Source organism: Salvelinus namaycush, chromosome 19 (assembly GCF_016432855.1).
Source record: "Salvelinus namaycush isolate Seneca chromosome 19, SaNama_1.0, whole genome shotgun sequence".
Taxonomy (NCBI): domain Eukaryota; kingdom Metazoa; phylum Chordata; class Actinopteri; order Salmoniformes; family Salmonidae; genus Salvelinus; species Salvelinus namaycush.
Window position 1 is genome coordinate 6,838,829 of NC_052325.1, and position 26,489 is coordinate 6,865,317.

Sequence of the window (26,489 nt, forward strand, 5' to 3'; positions counted from 1 at the left end):
GAACAATGCTCTGAAAATCTAGACTCTGATATTAAACTTTGATATTTAGATAGTTTAATTCCATAGATGTTAACATTTTACACATAATAAAACAGCCCGAAGGAACACCTTAGGCAGATTGTTTGATCAGTGAGCTATGCAGAGGAAGTGACTCATAAACAGCGTGAAGTGAAGGCTTGTCTACTTAACTTTGTATAAACATATTTTTTATGAATGTACGTTTGTGCAAACAATGAGACACAATAAGACAAGTCAGCTAGCTGGTAGATACGCAAATTAAACATTTACAATTGCTGTTACAATGGCTAGTCTAGCCCGTTAGCTAGCTAGAGCAAACAGCTGTGCTGTGATGAAGTCAGGTGTAAACAAATCTGCGGGTTCTTGGCAGGTCACATGATCAGACCAGCAGCTCATGTGTTCAGGCCAGCTGTGTGAACTTAGCACTACCTGTACCAGATATGTTAACAACTATCTTAGTCTCCATTCAGGGAAGCAGGGAGCTGCCTGCCATTAGACTGACAGTGTTTATTTTTTATTACCTTTACACGACCCCCGAAAATTTCTAGTAGCCGTTTTACTCTAGAGTGTCAACAACACAACCCTTCCATTCAACTGAGGCAATTAATAGATACTGTAAAAGCTTTGACTTCGAATGATGAACCCTTGAAATTGAAACAACTACTTTGTTGTTACATAGGCTAGGAAATTTAGATAGACTTTTCAACTTTGAAATGTCTTTCTTAAATGACCATTACATAGCCTATGTCAATAGAGAGAAACAATATTGACGTCTTTTTGTAGGCATTAATTCCGCCTCTCCAGCCGACGCCTGGCATTGCTCATGGTGATCATGTTACCAGGAAATGTGGTTTCTATAGGTGGTTTCTATAGGTTTTTCTATAGGTGGTTTCTATAGGTTTTTCTATAGGTTTTTCTATAGGTTTTTCTATAGGTCGTTTCTATAGGTGGTTTCTATAGGTGGTTTCTATAGGTTTTTCTATAGGTGGTTTCTATAGGTTTTTCTATAGGTTTTTCTATAGGTGGTCTCTATAGGTTTTTCTATAGGTTTTTCTATAGGTTGTTTCTATAGGTTTTTCTATAGGTGGTTTCTATAGGTGGTTTCTATAGGTGGTTTCTATAGGTTTTTCTATAGGTGGTTCCTATAGGTTTTTCTATAGGTTTTTCTATAGGTGTTTCTATAGGTCGTTTCTATAGGTGGTTTCTATAGGTGTTTCTATAGGTCGTTTCTATAGGTCGTTTCTATAGGTAGTTTCTATAGGTCGTTTCTATAGGTGGTTTCTATAGGTGGTTTCTATAGGTAGTTTCTATAGGTTGTTTCTATAGGTTTTTCTATAGGTGGTTTCTATAGGTGGTTTCTATAGGTGGTTTCTATAGGTTTTTCTATAGTGGGTTTCTATAGGTGGTTTCTATAGGTAGTTTCTATAGGTAGTTTCTATAGGTGGTTTCTATAGGTAGTTTCTATAGGTGGTTTCTATAGGTAGTTTCTATAGTGGGTTTCTATAGGTAGTTTCTATAGGTTGTTTCTTTAGGTAGTTTCTATAGGTGGTTTCTATAGGTGGTTTCTATAGGTGGTTTCTATAGGTAGTTTCTATAGGTAGTTTCTATAGGTGGTTTCTATAGGTCGTTTCTATAGGTGGTTTCTATAGGGTTTTCTATAGGTTTTTCTATAGGTTGTTTCTATAGTGGGTTTCTATAGGTGGTTTCTATAGTGGGTTTCTATAGGTAGTTTCTATAGGTTGTTTCTTTGTACAGAAGAATGTGCTCTCAAGAGACAAGAAAAAGGTAGTTGCTGATTGGTGCTTTTTACATTTGATACACAGTGCTGAAATACATAGGTTTATATACGGGAAAAGGTTTATTTGGTGCATAGTAGTTTGTGTGTGTGTGTGTGTGTGTGTGTGTGTGTGTGTGTGTGTGTGTGTGTGTGTGTGTGTGTGTGTGTGTGTGTGTGTGTGTGTGTGTGTGTGTGTGTAGGTGGGGTACTGATTGCTTTAAGGGGACATATCTCCTTTCCTGACTCCCTGTGCCAAAAGGATGTATAAATAGCGGGAATGTATCATAGCAGGAAATCCTCTCACAGCCGTGTGTTTCTGTCTGTTTGGGAACAGGAACAGGAAGGAACTCAGCCAAGAATGGAGGGAAGAGTCCAACTGAAAGAGAGGACTCTCTGGCTTCCTACACCTGCACTGGCATTCATTCAGTCATTTACAGTACTTCTTTGGATGCACACACTAGCACAGAGATGGGCAACTAGTGCAATTTTTAAATGTGGCTGTTCATAAGTAGTTTCTCGTTATGTAAGTCACTGACAGTCACTCAATTAGCCCAGCTAACATTTTTTAGATGGGTAAGTTAGCTAGCTAGACTATTTAAACCAGGGACAACAGTCACATTAAAAATTATGGTCGAATTACCAACCTGGGGGGGCATTGATTTTGTTAGTCACTCACTCAGATATCATATTAAAACTGCAAATAATTCTCTCCACCATGTGGCAAAATGTGTAGAATTGCAGAAAAGTTGCTTTAAAAACGGCCACATTTTCTCTATGCCCCCCATGGCAAAATGTGTAGAATTGCAGGAAAGGAACTTCAAAACTATCAAGAGGGGGGCCACTAAAATGCTGAGCTCACAAGTATGTCAATATGTCCTTTGATCGTTTTTGGTGAAAAGTAGTGTATCATTTATTCTATTTGGGCTCCATATCTATTTTTAATTCTAACAATTCAGACTCATTCATAAACCACATTGTGTAATAATTAAGTGATAATGCCCGAATAAGCCATTGTTAGTCTAAAAGAAATGTGAGATAATGTCTAGACGCTTTTTATAGCGGAGATCAAGTTTATAAATTGCCTGGCTGGGCTGATGAGTCAGTGGATTGCACAGTCAGATGAAACAGAGTAAATAGACATTTTAACGTCATAGATTTAGCCGGTGTTAACTTGTGAAATAGACACTGGTTGGAATGCAGTTTTAACCAATCAGCATTCAGGATAAGACCCACCCGTTGTAAAATGATGTAATAAACACAGGTGAACGATCATTGCAACATTCCACTGGACTGTTATCTCTTTCTACCGGGCTTTCCTGAAGCCTGAAGCATATCACAAGCGAAGCTAGCGGTGTGAGTCAAGGTTTCAAGAATGAGTCAAGGCTTCAACTAGAAAAAACAGCTGAATTTGACCCCGAGATGTGGGAGCAGGTCACGCCATGTCTCTCCTCATTTGCACAATGTTTACTGTATCTGTACCTTAACGGTTTGATATCTTCTCTCTCTCTCTCTGCCTCAAGGTTTCCATCTGTTGTGTTGAGAATTTCTTCACTTCTCTACAGTGACATACAGAATACACTGACTATACCAAACATTAGGAACACCTTCCTAAGATTGAATTGAACCTCCCCTCCCTTTTACATTCAGAACAGTGTCAATTCGTCGGGGCATAGACACTACAAGTTGTCAAAAGCGTTCCACAGGGATGCTGGCCCTTGTTGACTCCAATGCTTCCCACAGTTGTGTTAAGTTGGCTGGATGTCCTTTGGGTGGAGGACCATTCTTGATACACAAAGGAAACTGTAGAGGGTGAAAAACCCAGCAGCTTTGCAGTTCTTGACACAAACCAGTGCGCTTGGCACCTACTACCACATCCTGTTCAAAGGCACTTAAATCTTTTGTCTTGTCCATTCACCCTCTGAATGGCACACATACACAATCCATGTCTCAATTATCTCAATGATTAAAAATCCTTCTTTAACCCGTCTCCTCCCCTTCATCTACGCTGATTGAAGTGGACTTCTTGTCAATAGGGGGGCGCTGTTTTCACTTTGGAAAAAATCGTGCCCAATTGAAATGGCCTCGTACTCTTTTCTAGTTCATACAATATGCATATTATTATTACTATTGGATAGAAAACACTCAGAAGTTTCTAAAACTGTTTGAATTATGTCTGTGAGTAAAACAGAACTCATTTTGCAGCAAACTTCCATGCAGGAAGTGAAAAATCTGAAAACGAGGCTCTGTTTCAGGGCCTGCCTATTCAATTGCCTTATATTTATCGATATGCATGCACTTCATACGCCTTCCACTAGATGTCAACAGGCAGTGGAAGGTGGAATGGGGTGTCTAGCTTGATCTGAGGTCGAACAAGAGCTTTTGGAGTGGCAGGTCAGGAATTTCCTTTGTCTACCAAGGCGCGCGAAGCACCTCGATATTGTATTCTGATAAGCGTTCGGTTTACACGGCGAATATCTCCGGCTCTGATTTTATTTGATACATGTGATAATAACATCGTAAAGTAGGTTTTATCAGATTATTCAACGTTTATTGGGACTTTTGGAGTTTTCCGTTCTTTGCGTCGAGAGAAAATGGGAACGTTATCAACATTGGCTAGCATTGTGGCACGAATTCGACAGAAGAAAAGGACATTCTAAAACCAAACAACGATTTATTCTGGACCAAGGACTCCTTGTACAAGATTCTGATGGAAGCTCAGCAAAAGTAAGAACAATTTATGATGTTATTTCGTATTTCTGTGGAAAATGTTGATTCCTATTCTCCGCCGTTTTGGCGAGCGCTGTCTAGCAATAACGCAAGCTGTTTGTTATGGTAAAGTTATTTTTAAAAATCTAACACGGCGGTTGCATTAAGAACCAGTGTATCTTTCATTTGCCATACAACAAGTATTTTTATGTAAAGTTTATGATGAGTTCTTTGGTCAGATTAGGTGAGTGTCCAAAATAGCTCTGGACATTCTGGGGAAATGTTGCTACATATTCACAATGTATAACCACGGTTTGCAGCTCTAAATATGCACATTTTCGAACAAAACATAAGTGTATTGTATAACCTGATGTTATAAGACTGTCATCTGATGAAGTTGTTCAAGGTTAGTGATTAATTTTATATATTTTGCTGGTTTTTGCGATAGCTACCTTTTGCGGTGAATAAATGCATTTGTGTGTTTGGCTATTGTGGTAAACTAATATAATTCTATATTGTGTTTTCGCTGTAAAACACTTAAAAAATCGTAAATATTGGCTGGATTCACAAGATGTTTATCTTTCATTTGCTGTACACCATGTATTTTTCATAAATGTTTTATGATGAGTATTTATGTATTTCACGTTGCTCTCTGTAATTATTCTGGCTGCTTCGGTGCTATTTGTGATGGTAGCTGCAATGTAAAACTATGATTTATACCTCAAATATGCACATTTTTCGAACGAAACATAAATGTATTGTATAACATGTTATAAGACTGTCATCTGATGAAGTTGTTTCTTGGTTAGTGACTAATTATATCTCTATTTGGTCGGTTTTGTGATAGCTACCTATGCGGTAGAAACATGGTGAAAATATGCGGTTGAGTCTTTGGCTATTGTGGTTAGCTAATAGAAATACATATTGTGTTTTCGCTGTAAAACATTTTAAAAATCAGAAATGATGGCTGGATTCACAAGATGTTTATCTTTCATTTGCTGTATTGGACTTGTGATTTCATGAAAATTATATTATATGATATCCCTGTCCCGTTAGGCTAGGCTATGCTAGTCAGCTTTTTTGATGAGGAGGATCCCGGATCCGGGAGAGAGAAGTGGTAGAGGTTTTAACAAGTGACATCAATAAGGGATTCACCGGGTCAGTCTGTGTCATGGAAAGAGCAGGTGTTCTTAATGTTTTGTACACTCAGTATAGTCTATACTCACTGTGTATATCACTTCCATCTCAGTAGGGTTAAACCATTTTTAATGATGTCAGTAAAGGAATTATACAATGTTATTTGATGTTGTAGTTGTCATTAACATCCCTTTCACAGGTCATGCTTAGATAAGAATACATGTACATTTTTCACATATGTTAATACATTTATGTACACTATGTTACTCGGTCTCTTAAAGGGATAGTACACACAAATTACTAAATGACACATTTGTTTCGCTACCCTGTAAGCAGTCTACGGAAAAGGTATGACAGTAATCCATGGTTTGGTTTACATTTCCACATGCTAACATTTTAGCATTTGCGGTACAAATCCCCATTCAAGTCAATGGGACCGATATTAGCATATTTTTGCGCATCATGTTCAAATAAAGTAAAATAAAATAACATTGTATTGGTCACATACACATGGTTAGCAGATGTTATTGCGAGTGTAGTGAAATGCTTGTGCTTCTAGATCCAACAGTGCAGCAGTATCTAACAGGTCATATCTAACAATTCCATAACAAAATCTAATATCTAACAATTTACACAACAAAACCTAATACACACAATCTAGTAAAGGAATGGGATGAGAATATATAAGTATAAAATATATGGATGAGCAGTAACAGAGCAGCTAAGATGCAATAGATAGTATATAATAGATAGTGTAGGATGCAGTATATACATATGAGATGAGTAATGCGAGATATGTAAACATTCCTAGAGTGGCATTATTAAAGTGACTAGTGTTCCATTTATTAAAGTGGCCAATGATATCAAGTCTGTAGCTAGGCATCTATTAGTGACTTTAATCCATTTGAGATACCTTTTGGATGATTTGGACAAACAATCCTCCTCAGAGGAGCCATCACTGATGCATACAGTACATAACACCTACAGAATTATACTGCCGGTCAAAAGTTTTCTAACACCTACTCATTCAAGGGTTTTTCTTTATTTCTACAATTTTCTACATTGTATAATAATAGTGAAGACATCAGAACTATGAAATAACACATATGGAGTCATATAGTAACCAAAAGAAATACAAACAAATCAAAATATATTTTATATTTCAGATTCTTCAAATAGCCACCCTTTGCCTTGATGACAACTTTGCACACTCTTGGCATTGGAGTGGGAGGCCCCGGTCCACAACTGAGCAAGAGGACAAGTACATTAGAGTGTCTAGTTTGAGAAACAGATGCCTCACAAGTCCTCAACTGGCAGCTTCATTAAATAGTACCCGCAAAACACCAGTCTCAACGTCAAAAGTGAAGAGGCGACTCCGGGATGCTGGCCTTCTAGGCAGAGTTCCTCTGTCCAGTGTCTGTGTTTTTTTGCCCATATGGCTTTTTCTTTGCAACTCTGCCTAGAAGGCCAGCATCCCGGAGTCGCCTCTTCACTTTTGACGTTGAGACTGGTGTTTTGCGGGTACTATTTAATGAAGCTGCCAGTTGAGGACTTGTGATCCCTCCAACATGGTATCCTTCCGCTCGGCAGCTCACTGCGGTGGACTCTGATCAGGCTCAACCCCTTTAACAGGAAGGAGCGAGATAGCCACTTCGATAGGGTCCTCAAACATGTTCTCATCACCAACAGTTGACAGTGTCGGTGTTGTTTTGGGTGCCGGCCGTGAGAGTTGAACTATCGCTGGAGTGGCCCGCTGGAGTGGCCCGCTGGAGTGGCCCAGCGGAACCAACAGTGAAGCAATGGCTCGTCGGAGCCAGAAACGGTTGAAGTAAGATAGGATTTTGTTACTCTCATCTGAGGGAGACGTCTAGTCTCCCAAGGTAGATCACCTTCCGTGAGGGGGTCAGGTGACTCTTCTCCTCATTTATGGTGAGGCCCAGAAATCGAATGTGGTTCAAGAGGGTCCTCGTGTCCGTTGTGGCCTGTTCCCTGTTCCCAGTTACTCCTTCAGTAGAATGTGTCACCACAACAAAAAGGCAAAAGCCGGCGGGCCAGCTGAAAATGCTGCACTAACAGTGTCCACCCTACAATGTGAGAGTCCGGTCGGATAGACCCTGGACGAGAACTCTGTCATCATAGTAAATGAAAACTGATAAAGCTTTCGTATTGTCTGCGTCTGTGAAAAGTGTCCATTGCCCTAGCCATTAGGCCATTGCCCTAATCCTCTAGTTCACCCGCAACAGCAAGAGGGGCTTCTGTGGACAACTGTAATGGCCGGTTGACGTGTCTGTCAGACACGTTATAAGGTCTGTTTGTGTTTGTGACAGAGCCCCAGGACCAGGACTCTTGGTCAGAATGAGGGGTCAGGATGTAGGTTGACACTCCTTTCATCTGAACTCATTGGGAAACATTCAGTCAACCAGGGTGCCAATACTAGAAAACCCTGAGACAGAGGAGACAGAACTATAGCAGCGGCATCGGAATTCATAGCCTTTCATCACTGTACTCAGTGCTCATGGGAACTCCATTTGCCTCTCTCAGTTTGGCCTTTGGGCTTGTGAGAAGCTGCCATTGCCAGCGACAAGTACCTCAAGATGACTGCAGGAGGGCCACCATTCTTTTTATTTTTTTATTTAAAAAAAAAAAATTTAATCCCCTTTTCTCCCCAATTTTCGTGGTATCCAATCGCTAGTAATTACTATCTTGTCTCATCGCTACAACTCCCGTACGGGCTCGGGAGAGACGAAGGTCGAAAGCCATGCGTCCTCCGAAGCACAACCCAACCAAGGAGGAAACACCGTGCACCCGCCCCCCTCGGTTAGCGCGCACTGCGCCCGGCCCGCCACAGGAGTCGCTGGAGCGCGATGAGACAAGGATATCCCTACCAGCCAAACCCTCCCTAACCCGGACGACGCTAAGCCAATTGTGCTTCGCCCCACGGACCTCCCGGTCGCGGCCGGCTGCGACAGAGCCTGGGCGCGAACCCAGAGACTCTGGTGGCGCAGCTAGCGCTGCGATGCAGTGCTCTAGACCACTGCGCCACCCGGGAGGCCGGGCCACCATTCTTAGACGCAGTCCTGCTGCCTGTGGGCAGGGACACCTCGCATTTTCTCAAGCCGAAAAGCCATACTTGAAATGGTCGTTTCTCTCTGTGGGAAGAAGATATGTGTAGTGTACACCCTGCAGAGTAACAAAACAAGATGGCAACCCCAAGCTACACACTGCATAAGACCAGCATTGTAATCTAGCTGTTATGTGAGTTTCTAAAGGGAAACTAGGATAGTTACTGTCTGTACTGTAAAGTCATGTAACAGAATTGTAGCAAACCCAGCTATATACTGAAACCCTCAGTGTAGTAGAGCTGAGATGTGAGTTTCAAGGGGAAACTAGCTAGGATGGTTACTGTATGTACTGTAAAATAGTGTAACAACAATTATCGCAACCCAGCAACTGTGTGAGAAAAAAAAACAGTGTAATGTCACTATGGTTGGGCTAACATAAACTCAACAAAATACTGGAGAATGAAGCTAACAGTGTAATATTACTGTGTCTATAGTATTGTAACGACCCTGGGTCCCACTTCTGACACCAGTGTAATGAAACAGGCAGGGAGCAGGTCTCGAACCCTCGACCTCCTAGCCCGAGGTCCGGCGCGCTATCGACTGTGCCGCAAAAGCATGCTCGTGCGGCAGAGTAGATATCCGCGCTTATAAACCCAGGGTCGTTACACTATACACTGTACGATAGTATAGAAAGGAAACTACAGTATCAGATTAAGAACAGTTACATTCCTGATTTGCTTTAGCCAACATGTTGGAGTTAATTTATTGTTTCATTATTTTAAAGGCCTTCTTTGTAACTTCTATTTATAACAAAATGCTTGAATGAAATTATCAGACCAAAAGATGAGGACACAACAGTTCATCCTGACACAAAGACTAAAGTTTGACATTTATTACTCAGACCTGATTTGCCCTGACAGAAATGCATCAACGCCCTACAAATATGCCAATTTATTATAATCCACATAATAAACAAAACAACCTTATAGTAGGTGATCATTTATGTACCATATGTCAATAGAAAGAAGCATACAGTATTTTTTGTGTGTGTGTGGAGTGGTTAAAAAACACGTTTTAATGACTCCAACCTACATGTCTGTAAACTTATTTTTTATTTATTTAACTAGGCAAGTCACTTAAGAACAAATTCTTATTTACAACGACTGCCCAGACGACGCCAGGCCAATTGCGCGCCGCCCTATGGGACTCCAAATCACGTCCGGTTGTGATACAGCCTGGATTCGAACCAGGGTGTCTGTAGTGATGCCTCAAGCACTGAGATGCAATGCCTTAGACCGCTGTGCCACTCGGGAGCCTTTCAACATCTTTGTGTTTTCCTTTAATAAAATAATGATAAAAACCAGATGGAGTAGATGTGCTCAAGGATGCCCTCTGGTGTTCAACAACAAAACAGCAGGATTGGTCAGGAGCCTATAAAACGGGCGCTATACATTTCAGTGCCATACAGGTATTTAGTAACCTGTTAGAGGTAAGATAGTAGCGAGCAGGAGTTAGGAGTTTGATAGTTACTCATGACCAACTCTCCTTGCGTGCAAGAGGAAAAAGGTTTACAAAGTTGGGGAGCCCAACACCAACCTGGAGTGGTAAACCAAACCCCTGAAGGAAGAGATGGGAGTGGAGGGCCCTATCGACGCTGACTTCGTGTGTCAGGACCACCACATCGCTCACGTCATTAAAGGTTAATGTGGGACCTATACTCACCTACAGGTTACTATATACAGGGTCAGTTCCAGTACCATATTTACAATGTACAGGGATACTGGAGTGATACAGGTAGATATATATATATAGGGGTAAGGTGACTAGTCTTCAGGATGTGAGTGTGTGTGTGTGTGTGTGTGTAGAGGTTGTATAAATGTGTGTGCAAGCAAATTAAATTAGTGTGTGTGTGTGTGTGTGTGTGTGTGTGTGTGTGTGTGTGTGTGTGTGTGTGTGTGTGTGTGTGTGTGTGTGTGTGTGTGTGTGTGTGTGTGTGTGTGTATGTGTTGGAGTGTCTGTGTGTTGGTCTGTGTGTGTGTGTGTGTGTGTGTGTGTGTGTGTGTGTGTGTGTGTGTGTGTGTGTGTGTGTGTGTGTGTGTGTGTGTGTGTGTGTGTGTGTGTGTGTGTGTGTGCTGGAGTGTCAGAGCGCGTCAGGGTGTAGACTCCTGTGAGTGTTCATAGAGACAGTACACAAATACAAGGGTCAACAGATTCTGTTCGCTATTTAGCTATTCTTATGGCTTGAGGATAGAAGCTGTTCAGGAGCCTGTTGGTGTCAGACTTGATACACCTGTACCACTTTCCGTGCGGAAGCAGAGAGAACAGTCTATGGCTTGAGTGGTTGGAGTCTTTAACGATTATCCGGACCTTCCTTTCACACCGCCTGATATAGAGGTCCTGGATGGCAGGGAGCTCGGCCCCAGTGATGTACGGGTCGTAGAGCCCGTAGTGATGTCTGCACCACCCTCTGTAGCGCCATGCGATTCGGGCGGTGCTGTTGCCAATCCAAGCTGTGATGCAGCCAGTCAAGATGCTCTTAATGGTGCAGCTGTAGAGCTTTGGGGAGTTGAGGTCCCATGCCAAACCTTTTCAGCCTCCTGTGAGGTAAGAGGCATTGTTGCGTGCGTGCGTGCGTGCGTGCGTGCGTGCGTGCGTGCGTGCGTGCGTGCGTGCGTGCGTGCGTGCGTGTGTGGACCATTTAAAGTCTTTAGTGATTTGGACACTGAGGAACTTTAAGCTCTCAACCCGTTCTACTGCAGCCCCGTCTACGTGGTTGGGGGCAAGCTCGCCCCACCATTTCCTGTAGTTGTCTTGGGTCTAAAGTGTCTGGGGTGATGGAGTTGATGTGTGCCATAACCAGCCTCTCAAAGCACTTCATGATTATAGATGTGAGTGCTACAGGGTGGTAGTCATTGTGGCATAACCAGCCTCTCAAAGCACTTCATGATTATAGATGTGAGTGCTACAGGGTGGTAGTCATTGTGGCATAACCAGCCTCTCAAAGCACTTCATGATTATAGATGTGAGTGCTACAGGGTGGTAGTCATTGTGGCATGAAGCCTTAGAGTTATTTGGGAACAGGAATGATGGTGGTCATCTTGAGATGTGGGGATTACAGACTGGGACAAGGAGAGGTTGGAAATGACAGTGTAGATGCCTGCCATGCTCTAAGAACACGCCATGGAATACCGTCCGGCCCTGAGGCTTTTACGAGTGTTGACCTGGTGAAAGACTCAGGTCGGCCTCGGAGAGCCGAGATCCTCTGGGTCGGTAGGGGCCCCCACGCACAGCACGGTGTTGTTATAGTCGAATAATTAATACAATTAAATGTATTGAGTTCTTCTGGTAGAGAGGCATCGTTAGGCAGATCCGGGTCTTCATTTGTAATTAGTAATGGACTGTAGTCCCTGCCACATGCGTCAGAGCCTGTGTAATATGATTCCACCAAGGGAGGCTGGTGAGAGGAGCTATAGGAGGACAGGATCATTGTAATGGCTGGAATGGAAACCGCCACTGTGGGGACAACATCACCAATGCATTTCTTAATGAAGCTGGTGACGGAGGTGGTTAGCTCTGAACATATTCCAATCAGCGCTAGCAAAGCAGTCCTGCAGCATTGTGTCTGATTCTGATGACCTTTCCTCGACGGAGCGAGTAACGGGTACTTCCTGTTTGAGCGTCTGCTTGTAAACAGGAAGCAGGAGTACAGAGTCATGATCTGATTTGCCGAATGGGGGACGAGGGAGGGCCTTGTATGCTTGCTTGTAGGTAGAATAACAGTGGTCTAGGACCTTATCACCCCTAGTGGAGTTGGAGACGTTGGCGTTGGAGAAATTGGGCATCACGTGTTGTAATGACGTGGAATTACATTTGCAGGCAACTAGAAAAGAAAAGCAGACTTTTTTTCTTGCAAGTTTTCCTGCTTGTTTATAGCCTCGTACAGTTTGTTAAGTGCCAGCTTGTTATTTTTCTTGTCCTTACGTGGAATGTCTATTACGTTCATGATAACAGTTTAAAACTCCCTTGGGAGGTAGAATTGTCGGCATTTGACCATCAAGTTTAACAGGACGGGTGAAAAATGTATTGATGGATCTGATGTTAAAAAGTTTTTGTCGGTTATAAGAAATTATAGCGGATACATTTAGTGAAAATACAAGTAAAAATAAATGCCAAAAATTATCACAAAATAGCAAAGTTGGGTCAGAGCTCGCAAAACGGCGGTCATACAGTATGGGGCCATGCTTCGCCATATTTCGTTTATGTCGAGCGGACCTGATACGATACCTAATCGAATAACTTTTTTAAAACATTACAGTAATTATCGCCAATAAACTATTTTAAATATCTTCCAGGTCACATGTACTGTACATTTATGTGAGACAAAATATATTTTTTTTACCTTCAGGTTACTAATAAAAGGTCACGTTGACACAGACACAAAACCTATTGTTGTATTTTCATGACATGATAGCTAAAATAATTCTGTCAAATAAGTATTTCACTGCATGACCTAACTGAAACATGCCATGCCAGGTGTCACATTTGCTGGCCACTGTCACTAGCGTCATGACAGCAACACTAGCTGGATGCTATCCACATTAAGACTTCCGGTTTCGGGATTCTGCCTTCAAAATAAAAGTTTTCCGATAAAACCTTGGAGAATGCTAGAGGCCTCTAGTGACCAATGGGCAGCGCCATTGAGGGCTTCCGCCACTTTAATGAAGCCAACTGGGTGGGACTTCCAACTTAATTGGCTGATCCCTCTTGGTGACCCTGTTGCAGTCATGTCCAACCGGGTCATCAGGAGAAATCAGCCAATCGGTAAGAAGAAAATGGACTACTTCAAAATGGAGATTACCTCAATGGTGCTACCCATGCTGTCTGAGAGGCTATAATGGCACAGAGTCCTCTATCTCTATGGGTAAAACGCTATGCGTATGATACGAAATCAATCTTTTTTTGCAGCTTTGCATAGTGCATAATGTTACAAATTATGTAAATATATACAGTACCAGTCAAAAGTTTAGACACACCTACTCATTCCAGGGTTTTTCTTTATTTGTACAATTTTCTACATTGTAGACTAATAGTGAAGACATCAAAACTATGAAGCAACACATATGGAATCATGTAGTAACCAAAAAAGTGTTAAACAAATCAAAATATATGTTAGATTTGAGATTCTTCAAAGTAGCCACCCTTTGTCTTGATGACAGCTTTGCACACTCTTGGCATTTTGACAAACGGTTGGCGCTTAAGGAAATGTATGTCAAGAACATAATAATAGCCTACTAGTAAAAAATATACAATTACAATTAAAATATATATATATATTTTATTGTATAATTCTTGTTTATTTACTGGTACTATTGTTCAAGGATGCAATTTTGAAATGTGATGTTTAAGAAATGTCACTGTATTTTTATGTGCTGCACGGTACAGGAAAAACAAATGATTGTGTGTCCATAAAACCAGGGTCCAGTCTACTCACTACGGTCCTTAGACTACAAAACAGATGAGTGAATAAGAAGCTAGGTCATAGTAAGTGTTGCTGGACTTTTACTGTGGTCAAATAGGTTGTATGGGCACCTGGACACTATGCAGTACAAATGTAGCACCGTAGAGAGAACCTTACTACCTGTCTCAGCTAAAGTGGGTGGGAAATACTCAAGTAGGGTCTCTACTAACCAAATATGATTTGTTTTTGAGGGGGACTGTGTCGTACATATCCAGCAGCACTTGGTTCTCCACCCCCACCATAGCCCCCAATGCAATACACTGTCCATGGGATACTTATTGAACTGTAGAGAGAAAACTGAGACCCTACTGAATATTTCACTCCTACCAGGTGTAACAGTGTAGCTTCCGTCTCTCTCCTCGCCCCTACCTGGGCTCGAACCAGGGACCCTCAGCACACGTCGACGACAGCCACCCTCGAAGCATTGTTACCCATCGCGCCACAAAAGCCGCGGCCCTTGCAGGGCAAGGGGAACAACTACTTCAAGGTCTGAGAGCGAGTGACTTCACCGATTGAAACGCTATTAGCGCGCACCACCGCTAACTAGCTAGCCATTTCACATGGGTTACACAGGCACACCAATTTTAAGCTGTTTGACCACAGTAAAACGCCAGCAACAAAGCTCCATTAAATAAAAATAGATACATATATTCTACAGACCATACTGAGTACTCCCCACCCCACTTTTACAGAATCATTGTTTCTCTATAAGCCAATATATAATGCATATATAGTGATTTGGGGGCATTTATTTGACCTTGGAACGTGTTTTAAAATCCACAATTAATGCACATTTCAGTTAAATATGAACAAATGAGTCATTGTTAATGTTTAGACAATACTTTTTCATACATCATTAATAAATACAGGTTAATGACACTTTTCTAATATTACGTGAGGGACTGTTATTTTGAACATTTCCGAAATTCCGTTACCCGGAAGCACTATTTCATTTTCGCTGTCGAGACGCTGATGCCACTGTCCGGCATCTTGTGCGCGTTTGTCAGGAGGTCTCTGTCTGGTTTGTGTACAACTCTGTAGTCAACTATGTTTGCTTTAAGATCACTAGCATTTAAATCGGTTCCATTCCTAGGGAAATCACAGTTGGTAACCTCGGGGCTTCATACGAGTGCCAGTTGGAGCGGGGCGAAAGTTGCAGTTGTAAGTAAACCTGGATCAGATGTAGTGTGTCGAGTAGTGGGCTAGCTACATGATTAATGTGTGCCAAGTCAGTTCTGACCAGCTGAATGTAGTATCGGAAATCCCTAGCTGAGAATCGTTCAACTCCACTCTCTTATATTGAGGTGTTGTTGAGTTTTGATAAATGATCGCACGATTTGTTAGCAACATTGAGTCAACCAGTCGTTTGCAGCTTTTTAGCAACGCTAGTATTTACACACCAAGGTTGCTAGGAATTAACTTGCAAAGTCAGAAATGAAATACAATGTCATTTCAATTCACACTGCCGATTCTTCTTCTTCGATGTGGTTTAACGGCAGTTGTCATCCAATAAATGTTGCATTAACGGCCACCTATTAGACTGGGGTATAACTCCCTTATACTTTGCATAATTAAACAAAATTAAAAATAAATACCATACTCCACTATTTAAATATATTTAGTCCTACTTCATGCCAACAGCCTGAAACGAGGGGACACCACCACTTAACACACCCTGTAACTCTTCTGAGGTCATGTCTCACATCCAAATATCTCTGCAGCTGCCACCACAACCTCTATGTTCATAACCTCTAACTGTTCTGGCCCTGCAGTACAGTTGATAACCGTTACTATAAATGCCAAAAATCTAATCTTACGGAAACATATATCACTTGTTGGTTTATCCCTCTGTACGGGTACAGATCTCCTACTCACACCACTCCTCTCAGGATCCCTCCCCCTTGACCCATCTTCCTCTACTTTCTTCACTGCCTCAGTATATGACAACTTCTGCACCACTCTAACCCTGAAAACCTCAACCTGCCTCTCTCGCACGGGACGTTTCTGATCCCCAGCCCCATGGTCACCCGTACAATTAGCATATTCAACTACTTTCCCCAATGCTACACGATCCTTTGTCTTATGCCCTTATGCACACTTCTCACACCTAGGAACCTCCCTCCTACACACTGCTGCCACCTGCCCATAAGCTTGACACCTGTAACAACGTAATGTAATCGGAACAAAAGCTTGTATAGGACAACTTATATATCCTAACAAAACTTTGTTCGGGGAAAGACTCAACATCAAAACAACAGACAATGACTCTTCTGTTTCACCACTCACACCACCCTGTCTGCGTCGCACCAAACGACGAGCATCATAAACACCGGGAATCTTTCACTTCAGTTGGTCAGCTTTCACATTTACCGCTACCTCGGTAATCACTCCTTTCAATGGCACCCTTTTCTTGAGAGCAAAACAATTCACATCTCTTCCCCCCCCCCCCCCCCATTCGATTAACACGGAGCGCCTACTCCCTCTGACCAGCAGAAACACAAACAATTATCACAAGACCACTTCTGGTTACCTTCACCGATTCCACAGCACCCAACTCTGTTTTCACCCACCCTGAAACCACAAATGGATCAGCCAAAAGGCAAGGGTCCACTTTTTCCAAAAACTTCACTCCTACTGTCACAGACTTTTCTTCATCCTGACCCTTGGTTACAAGCCTCGGGCTATGAGAAATTCACCACACCTACTACCTCCGATACTTCTCCCTCATTCACTTCAATTTCTCCTGTAGGGTTGTGATAGGTCCATTTGCTGTCATCTAGTGGACTTTTTGCTTAATTGCCCTCAGCTATGTTTAGACTTTTGTTGTTCATGTTTTGCTGTGTTCTAGTGTACTATGGAATATATTGCTTTCTTATTCTAGACACTTCTCCCAGTCATATTTAAGGTTAGAACTACCTTTTAGTGTTCTGATACTTCTAGCTTGGAGTTGTATTTTTATGATAACATAGCTACAGTATTTCACTTTTTAATGTGTATAGTATTGCTTACTAGGTGTGTCCAATCAATTTCTAACCTCCCTCTTCAAATTAGGGCTAATTGGAAAAGCTGTTCAAAAGAGGACATTCTATTATTTTTTGTACTCCGTGACGAAGGCCATGCAGCCGAAACACGTCGAATTAATAAAAACTTTGTTTCTATTGAACATGCCATACAAATAAAGTCATTTTAATTAATTATATGAAGAGTGCCATGGTCCTCCTTTCTTTTTGATCTGTGGTATTGTGTTGTGACAAACTGCACATTTTAGATTGGCCTTTTATTGTCCCCAGCACAAGGTGCACCTGTGTAAGGATTATGCTGTTTCATGGGAAATGTCTGGGATCTTTTTATTTCAGCTCATGAAACACGGGACCAACACTTTACATGTTACGTTTTATATTTTTTGTTCAGTATAGTTTTGTTCTTGGGAGTTGATCTATTTTTGCAATCATTTGCCATAAGATAATGAATAATTTGTTGTGAAGTGAACTTGTCATATTAATGTACGTCATGTTAACAGGTGCTGTCTGGCTGTGGTGTTTATGACGGAACAGAAATCCATGAAGCATCAGCGTGAGTAGACCTATTTCCATTCTATTTCAAGTCTTACAGAATACAACATGCTATATCCATTCTATTCCAAGCCTGTCTTACACTATACAACATGGTATTTACTTGCCTGACAAGATGGCTAAACCAAACATACATTTAAAATTATTATAATACATTTTTTTAATTTAACCTTTTATTTAACTAGGCAAGAAAGTTAAGAACAAATTCCTATTTACAATGGCGGCCAAACCCGGACGACGCTGGGCCAATTGTGCGCCGCCCTATGCATGTACCAGTCGCCTGTGAGAAGTGGACCAGCAGAAGGTGGCATCTAACCTGATTCACACGGTGAACAAGAGGTGCTACATCATTCTCACTGATGTGTGTGTGTGTGTGTGAGACAGGATCCTGGTGCACCTGAGCAGGGGCGGGGCCGAGGTCCAGATGTACGCCCCTGACGTGTCCCAGATGCATGTCATCGACCACGGGAAGGGAGCGCCAGTTGAGAACGAGTCCAGGAACGTCTTATCAGAGTCCGCACGCATCGCTAGGGGCAACATCACAGATCTCGCCAAACTCAGCGTCGGCGACCATGACGCCATCATCTTCCCAGGGGGCTTTGGGGCGGCAAAAAACCTGTAGGTGGAACAGCGTTGTCATACCACATTGTTAAAAAAAACGTTAATTCATATCATTCATGTTAAGTATACCTGCTGTACAAACACTTTGAGCTTCTGCATGGGCATCTCAATGTTTCTCTCTCTGTCCCTCTCAGATGGATTTGTTTTGCTTGTCTTGTGTGGCAGGTCGACGTTTGCCGTGGACGGTCCAGACTGCAAGATCAACGCAGATGTGGAGCGTGTCCTGAAGGACTTCCATAAGGCAGGCAAACCTATCGGGTCAGTGCTGTCGTCGTGTGTAATACTGTGCTTGTTGGGGATTGATCTCGGGTTAACCAGAACAAAAATATTGTGTAATCTGATCAGATGCTTGATTATATTTACGTAGCCTGTCCAAGAGCGACTAGGGATTGAGTGCCCCTTGTAACGAATACATTTTGGGTGTATCTCAGTAGTTTTAAAGTGGCTTCCTATTCTTGTATCATTTTCTTCCATTCACACTCATTTGAAGTTAAACAGTATTGGAAAGCAATCAGATGGATGCCTGTAACAGGGATTTGCTTTCACATGCCCACATCTTTCACGACATCAGGATAGATGAAGGAAAGGAATGAAAGGTGTTTTAGAAAACTAACATCTACTATCAGTTTGTGTTCTAGGTTAAGATGAGAGGATTCTAGTATCAGTTTGTGTTCTAGGTTAAGATGAGAGGATTCTAGTATCAGTTTGTGTTCTAGGTTAAGATGAGAGGATTCTAATATCAGTTTGTGTTCTAGGTTAAGATGAGAGGATTCTAATATCAGTTTGTGTTCTAGGTTAAGATGAGAGGATTCTAATATCAGTTTGTGTTCTAGGTTAAGATGAGAGGATTCTAATATCAGTTTGTGTTCTAGGTTAAGATGAGAGGATTCTAATATCAGTTTGTGTTCTAGGTTAAGATGAGAGGGTTCTACTATCAGTTTGTGTTCTAGGTTAAGATGAGAGGATTCTACTATCAGTTTGTGTTCTAGGTTAAGATGAGAGGATTCTAATATCAGTTTGTGTTCTAGGTTAAGATGAGAGGATTCTAATATCAGTTTGTGTTCTAGGTTAAGATGAGAGGATTCTAATATCAGTTTGTGTTCTAGGTTAAGATGAGAGGATTCTACTATCAGTTTGTGTTCTAGGTTAAGATGAGAGGATTCTAGTATCAGTTTGTGTTCTAGGTTAAGACAAGAGGATTCTACTATCAGTTTGTGTTCTAGGTTAAGATGAGAGGATTCTAATATCAGTTTGTGTTCTAGGTTAAGATGAGAGGATTCTAATATCAGTTTGTGTTCTAGGTTAAGATGAGAGGATTCTAATATCAGTTTGTGTTCTAGGTTAAGATGAGAGGATTCTACTATCAGTTTGTGTTCTAGGTTAAGATGAGAGGATTCTAGTATCAGTTTGTGTTCTAGGTTAAGATGAGAGGATTCTAATATCAGTTTGTGTTCTAGGTTAAGATGAGAGGATTCTAATATCAGTTTGTGTTCTAGGTTAAGATGAGAGGATTCTAATATCAGTTTGTGTTCTAGGTTAAGATGAGAGGATTCTAATATCAGTTTGTGTTCTAGGTTAAGATGAGAGGATTCTAATATCAGTTTGTGTTCTAGGTTAAGATGAGAGGATTCTACTATCAGTTTGTGTTCTAGGTTAAGATGAGAGGATTCTAGTATCAGTTTGTGTTCTAGGTTAAGACAAGAGGATTCTACTATCAGTTTGTGTTCTAGGTTAAGATGAGAGGATTCTACTATCAGTTTGTGTTCTAGGTTAAGATGAGAGGATTCTAGTATCAGTTTGTGTTCTAGGTTAAGATGAGAGGATTCTAATATCAGTTTGTGTTCTAGGTTAAGATGAGAGGATTCTAATATCAGTTTGTGTTCTAGGTTAAGATGAGAGGATTCTAATATCAGTTTGTGTTCTAGGTTAAGATGAGAGGATTCTAATATCAGTTTGTGTTCTAGGTTAAGATGAGAGGATTCTACTATCAGTTTGTGTTCTAGGTTAAGATGAGAGGATTCTACTATCAGTTTGTGTTCTAGGTTAAGATGAGAGGATTCTAATATCAGTTTGTGTTCTAGGTTAAGATGAGAGGATTCTAATATCAGTTTGTGTTCTAGGTTAAGATGAGAGGATTCTAATATCAGTTTGTGTTCTAGGTTAAGATGAGAGGATTCTACTATCAGTTTGTGTTCTAGGTTAAGATGAGAGGATTCTAGTATCAGTTTGTGTTCTAGGTTAAGACAAGAGGATTCTACTATCAGTTTGTGTTCTAGGTTAAGATGAGAGGATTCTACTATCAGTTTGTGTTCTAGGTTAAGATGAGAGGATTCTAATATCAGTTTGTGTTCTAGGTTAAGATGAGAGGATTCTAATATCAGTTTGTGTTCTAGGTTAAGATGAGAGGATTCTAGTATCAGTTTGTGTTCTAGGTTAAGATGAGAGGATTCTACTATCAGTTTGTGTTCTAGGTTAAGACAAGAGGATTCTAGGATCCCTAACTCGTTGTATAAATGAGGAAGAGTTATTTTATTTATTGTGTTTTATTTAACCTTTATTTAATCAGTGAGTCATACTGAGACCAATGTCTGTTTTACAATGAGCCCTGAATTACAGAAATTATAGAAAATACTCACATCAAAAAATAAAACCAAAATGCAAACAGACAGAAGAACACAGTCATGAAAAAACAATTTATAAGTAATAAGGTCCTCAATCAGCTTTCTGAATTGACCTAGAGACACCAGAACATCACATTCATCAGTAATAAGGTCCTCAATCAGCTTTCTGAATTGACCTAGAGACACCAGAACATCACATTCATCAGTAATAAGGTCCTCAATCAGCTTTCTGAGTTGACCTAGAGACACCAGAACATCACATTTTAAGAACATTTGTTCCAGAAGAAGATTGTTCCAGAAATATGGTGCAAAAAAAACTAAAATCTGAATGATCTAACTGATGAGTTACCCATCCCTGAGACCAGGTGTGGGTTAGCTTTTTGTGTCATGAATCTTGTTTTGGAGGCAGCTCTGCATAGTGGCACTAGCTAGCACAGCCACAAAGTCATACAATCTGATTTTAAACCTGACCTTAACCGCACTGCTAGCCTTAACCACACTGCTAACCTTAACCACACTGCTAGCCTTAACCACGCTGCTAGCCTTAACCACGCTGCTAGCCTTAACCACGCTGCTAGCCTTAACCACGCTGCTAGCCTTAACCACGCTGCTAGCCTTAACCACGCTGCTAGCCTTAACCACGCTGCTAGCCTTAACCACGCTGCTAGCCTTAACCACGCTGCTAGCCTTAACCACGCTGCTAGCCTTAACCACGCTGCTAGCCTTAACCACACTGCTAGCCTTAACCACACTGCTAGCCTTAACCACCAAATGACCAAAAAGCTATTTTTTGTTTGTTTTCAAACTGCGTATAGTAGCTCATATGCTTAAAGGTTAGTAATGATGTTAGGTAAAGTGGGAGTTTTTGTAAAAAGTATTTATAAATTAAAACATATCAATGTATCCACCTATGTGACATCAGAGGGGGCCAACCTCTAAACTAAGCTGGTCACATGGAATTAGTACATTGTCCTAACCTGGCTATATTTAACCTAGGTTGTGCTGTATCTCTCCTGTGTTGGCTGCCAAGCTGCTTCCTGGGGTAGAGGTGACGGTGGGGCATGAAGAAGAGAAGGGGGGCAAGTGGCCCTATGCTGGCACTGCTGGGGCTATTAAGGCTCTGGGAGCCAAGCACATCATCAAGGAGGTCACCATATCCTTTCACATGATGGATTATAAATACCGAACACAAATAGAGACGCGACATGCAACAAATACTCTAGTTACAGTTGATATAATGAAATCAGTGAACTAAAATACATGAATTAGGCCCTAATCTATGGATTTCACATGACTGGGAATACAGATATGCATCTGTTGGTCACAGATACCTTACAAAAAGGTAGAGGCATAGAAAAGGTAGAGGCAGATCAGAAAACCAGTCAGTATCTGGTGTGACCACCATTTGCCTCATGCAGCATGACACATCTTCACAGAGTTGATCAGGATGTTGATTGTGGCCTGTGGAATGTTGTCCCACTCCTCTTCAATGGCTGTGCGAAGTTGCTTGATACAGGCGGCTACTTGAACATGCTGTCGTACACGTCGATCCAGAGCATCCCAAACATGCTCAATAGGTGACATGTCTGGTGAGTATACAGGCCATGGAAGAACTGGGACATTTTCAGCTTCCAGGAATTGTGTACTGATCGTTGAGACATGAGGCCATACTGAAACATGAGGTGATGGTGGCGGATGAATGGCACAACAATGGGCATCAGGATCTTGTCACGGTATATCTGTGCATTCAAATTGCCACCGATAAAATGGAATTGTGTTTGTTGTCCATAGCTTATGCCTGCCCATACTGTTGACATCAGCAATTAAACACTTTACATATTGCATTTTATATTTTGGTTTAATACTTTGGTTTTGCCCTCTAACTCAGTTGGTAGATCATGGCGCTTGCAATAGTGGGTTAAACTCCCATAACCACCCATACGTTATAAATGTATTTTTTTAACTAGGCAAGTCAGTTAAGAGCAATTTCTTATTTACAATGACAGCCTAGTGGGGAACAGTGGGTTAACTGCCTTGTTCAGGGGCAGAACGACAGATTTTTACCTTGTCAGCTCAGGGATTCAATCCAGCAACCTTTTGGTTACTGGCCCAACGCTCTAACCACTAGGCTACCTGCCGCTCCAATTGTAAATATGTTAAATACTACATATATTACAACATTTGTCAAAGGCAGTGTGAAAAGTATGCTACAAATTTACTGCACTCAACTGAAAGTGAATATGTAATTTAAGCTTTGCTGTTTTGATGTGTGCTTTTGATTAGCCTCTGTATCCCTGTCTGTGTGTGACCCTTGACCCTGAGTGTCATCACGAGGCCCATGTAGACCAGAAGAACAAGGTGGTGACATCACCAGCCTTCATGTGTGAGACCCAGCTGCACCTGATCTTCGACGGCATCGGAGCCATGGTAACCAACGTCCTCAAACTCAGTGGAAAGTGAAAGAGCAGAACACACAATAGTAGTTTATAACTAAACATCATACCAAATAGCAATGTTGTCCAACACAAATCCACTTCACCACTAAACTATATCGAAGGAGTGTGCTCGTTATGTTGTTTTACAGCTCTCAACACAGTATTTGTCAAAAGCTTTAGATTTTATTAAATGTGCCAGTATTCAATAGAAATAATTATTTTGTATGTTTTTTCTGGACATCTAGAGAATATTAATTTATTATAATAATAAACTACTTTATTCTGCTAACTGCATACAGGTACATTTCCCTGTTATAGGAATGGAATGGAATTCTAGAGTTGTAATTTGGAGAAGCGCTACTAGTTCCTGTATTGTCCAGCAGAGGGCGCTAACAGGCCATTGGCCACTCGGTTCCAATGCAAACGTGTTGAGATTCCTCTCTCTCTCATTCAAAGATTCAGAGCAGGTGTAAGAATTTATTAACTTTAAAATCATCTGTGTTTCTAGGCGAATAAGCTATAAATATCTCAACCGCTGAAATCAGATTTTTTTTTTTAAGTATTTCATTCAGACTTGGAGAGGACTTGCACTAAGGAAAGGCAGTGTTTAGGAAATGGCTTTGTTTACCTGGAGTCGTGCATATTGTCATTTAACTCATGTCTGTTGAATAAAGAGATGTCGTCAGTGTACTCACGTTTTATTTATTTAACCTTTATTTAACTAGGCAAGTCAGTTAAGAACACATTCTTATTTACAATGATGGCCTACCAAGATGCCTCCTGCGGGGACGGGGGCTGGGATTAAAAATAAAAAATAAATATAGGACAAAACACACATCACGACAAGAGAGACAACACTACATAAAGAGAGACCTAAGACAACAACACAGCATGGCAGCAACACAACATGGTAGCAGCACAAAACATGGTACAAACATTTGGCATAGTCAACAGCACAAAATTCAAGTGACAACAATACATTACACAAAGCAGCCACAACTGTCAGTAAGAGTGTCAATGATTGCTTCTTTGAATGAAGAGATTGAGATAAAACTGTCCAGTGAGTGTTTGTTGCAGCTCGTTCCAGTCGTTAGCTGCAGCAAACTGAAAAGACGAGCGACCCAGGGATGTGTGTGCTTTGGGGACCTTTAACAGAATGTGACTGGCAGAACGGGTGTTGTAGGTGGAGGATGAGGGCTGCAGTAAATCTCTGATAGGCCTCACTCCCCCCTAAGAGGGTTTTATAAATAAGCATCAACCAGTGGGTCTTGCGACGGGTATACAGAGATGACCAGTTTACAGAGGAGTATAGAGTGCAGTGATGTGTCCTATAAGGAGCATTGGTGGCAAATCTGATGGCCGAATGGAACATCTAGCCGCTCGAGAGCACCTTTACCTGCCGATCTATAAATTATGTCTCCGTAATCTAGCATGGGTCATCTGAATCAGGGTTAGTTTGGCAGCTGGGGCGATTACGATAGAGGAAACCAAGTCTACATTTAACCATAGCCTGCAGCTTTGATATGTGCTGAGAGAAGAATAGTGTACTGTCTAGCCATACTCCCAAGTACATGTATGGGGTGACTACCTCAAGCTCTAAACCCTCAGAGGTAGTAATAACACCTGTGGGAAGAGGGGCATTCTTCTTACCAAACCACATGTCCTTTGTTTTGGAGGTGTTCAGAACAAGGTTAAGGGCAGAGAAAGCTTGTTGGACACTAACAAAGCTTTATTGTAGAGCATTTAACACAAATTCCTGGGGAGGGGCCAGCTGAGTATAAGACTGTGTCATCTGCATATGAATGGATGAGAGAGCTTCCTACTGCCTGAACTATGTTGTTGATGTAAATTGAGAAGAGCGTGGGGCCTAGGATTGAGCCTTGGGTTACTCCCTTGGTGACAGGCAGTGGCTGAGACAGCAGATTTTCTGACTTTATACACTGCACTCTTTTGAGAGGAACGTAGTTAGCAAACCAGGCCAAAGACCCCTCAGAGACACCAATACTCCTTAGCCGGGCCACAATAATGGAATGTTGTACTGTATTTGGCCAAGTCAATAAAAATAGCAGCAAAACATTGCTTAGAATCTATGGCAATGGTGACATCATTGAGGACCTTTAAGGTTGCAGTGACACATCCATAACCTGAGCGGAAACCAGATACATACCAGTGAGAATACTATAGACATTAAGAAAGCCAGTCAGTTGATTGAGTTTTTACAACACTTTTGATAAACAGGGCAAAATAGAAATAGGTCTATAACAGGATCCGCTTGATCTCCCCCTTCAAGTAAAGGACGAACCGTGGCTGCCTTCCAAGCAATGGGAACCTCCCCAGAGAGCAGAGACAGGTTAAAAAGGTCAGAGATAGGCTTGGCGATGATAGGGGCAGCAACCTTAAAGAAGAAAGGGTTTAAACCTTCTGACCCAAATGTTTTTTTGGGGGTCAAGTTTAAGGAGCTCCTTTAGCACCTCGGACTCGGTGACTACCTGCAGGGAGAAACTTTGTAGCGGGGCAGGGGAAAAAGGGGGAGGAGCATCGGGGCTAGTCACATTAGAAGGGGTGAGGGATGAGGAAATATTGGACGGGCAAGGAGGCATGGCTGAGTCAAATAGGAATCCTGACTTAATGAAGTGGTGATTAAAGAGCTCAGCCATGTGCTTCTTGTCAGTAACAACCACATCATCATCATTAAGGGAGATGGGCAGCTGTGAGGAGGAGGGTTTATTCTCCAGGTCTTTAACCGTTTCCCAGAACTTCTTGGGATTAGACCCACAGAGAGAGAATTGCTCCTTAAAGTAACTAACTTTGGTCTTCCGGATAGCCTGAGTGCACTTATTTCTCATTTGCCTGAACAAGAGCCAGTCAGCCTGAGTATGCCTGTGCCGAGCCTTTCACCAAATGCAATTCTTGAGGTGGAGTAACTCTGCAAGATCACGGTCGAACCAGGAGCTGAACCTGTTTTGAATTCTAATTTTCTTTATGGGGGCGTGTTTGTTAACAAAACCACTAAAAAAATCAA

The 26,489-nt window shown here is 41.6% G+C and overlaps 1 protein-coding gene across 1 annotated transcript; it reads left to right on the forward strand.

Moving 5' to 3' along the window:
* Positions 1 to 15,186: 15,186 nt before the first annotated feature.
* gatd3a (glutamine amidotransferase like class 1 domain containing 3A) lies at positions 15,187 to 24,157 on the forward strand. The gene is made up of 6 exons (XM_039014458.1): positions 15,187 to 15,379; positions 17,739 to 17,791; positions 18,175 to 18,408; positions 18,577 to 18,669; positions 22,029 to 22,185; positions 23,364 to 24,157. Exons 1-6 carry the CDS (start codon positions 15,266 to 15,268, stop codon positions 23,490 to 23,492), a joined length of 780 nt encoding a protein of 259 aa, XP_038870386.1. The 5' UTR covers positions 15,187 to 15,265; the 3' UTR covers positions 23,493 to 24,157.
* Positions 24,158 to 26,489: the final 2,332 nt, after the last annotated feature.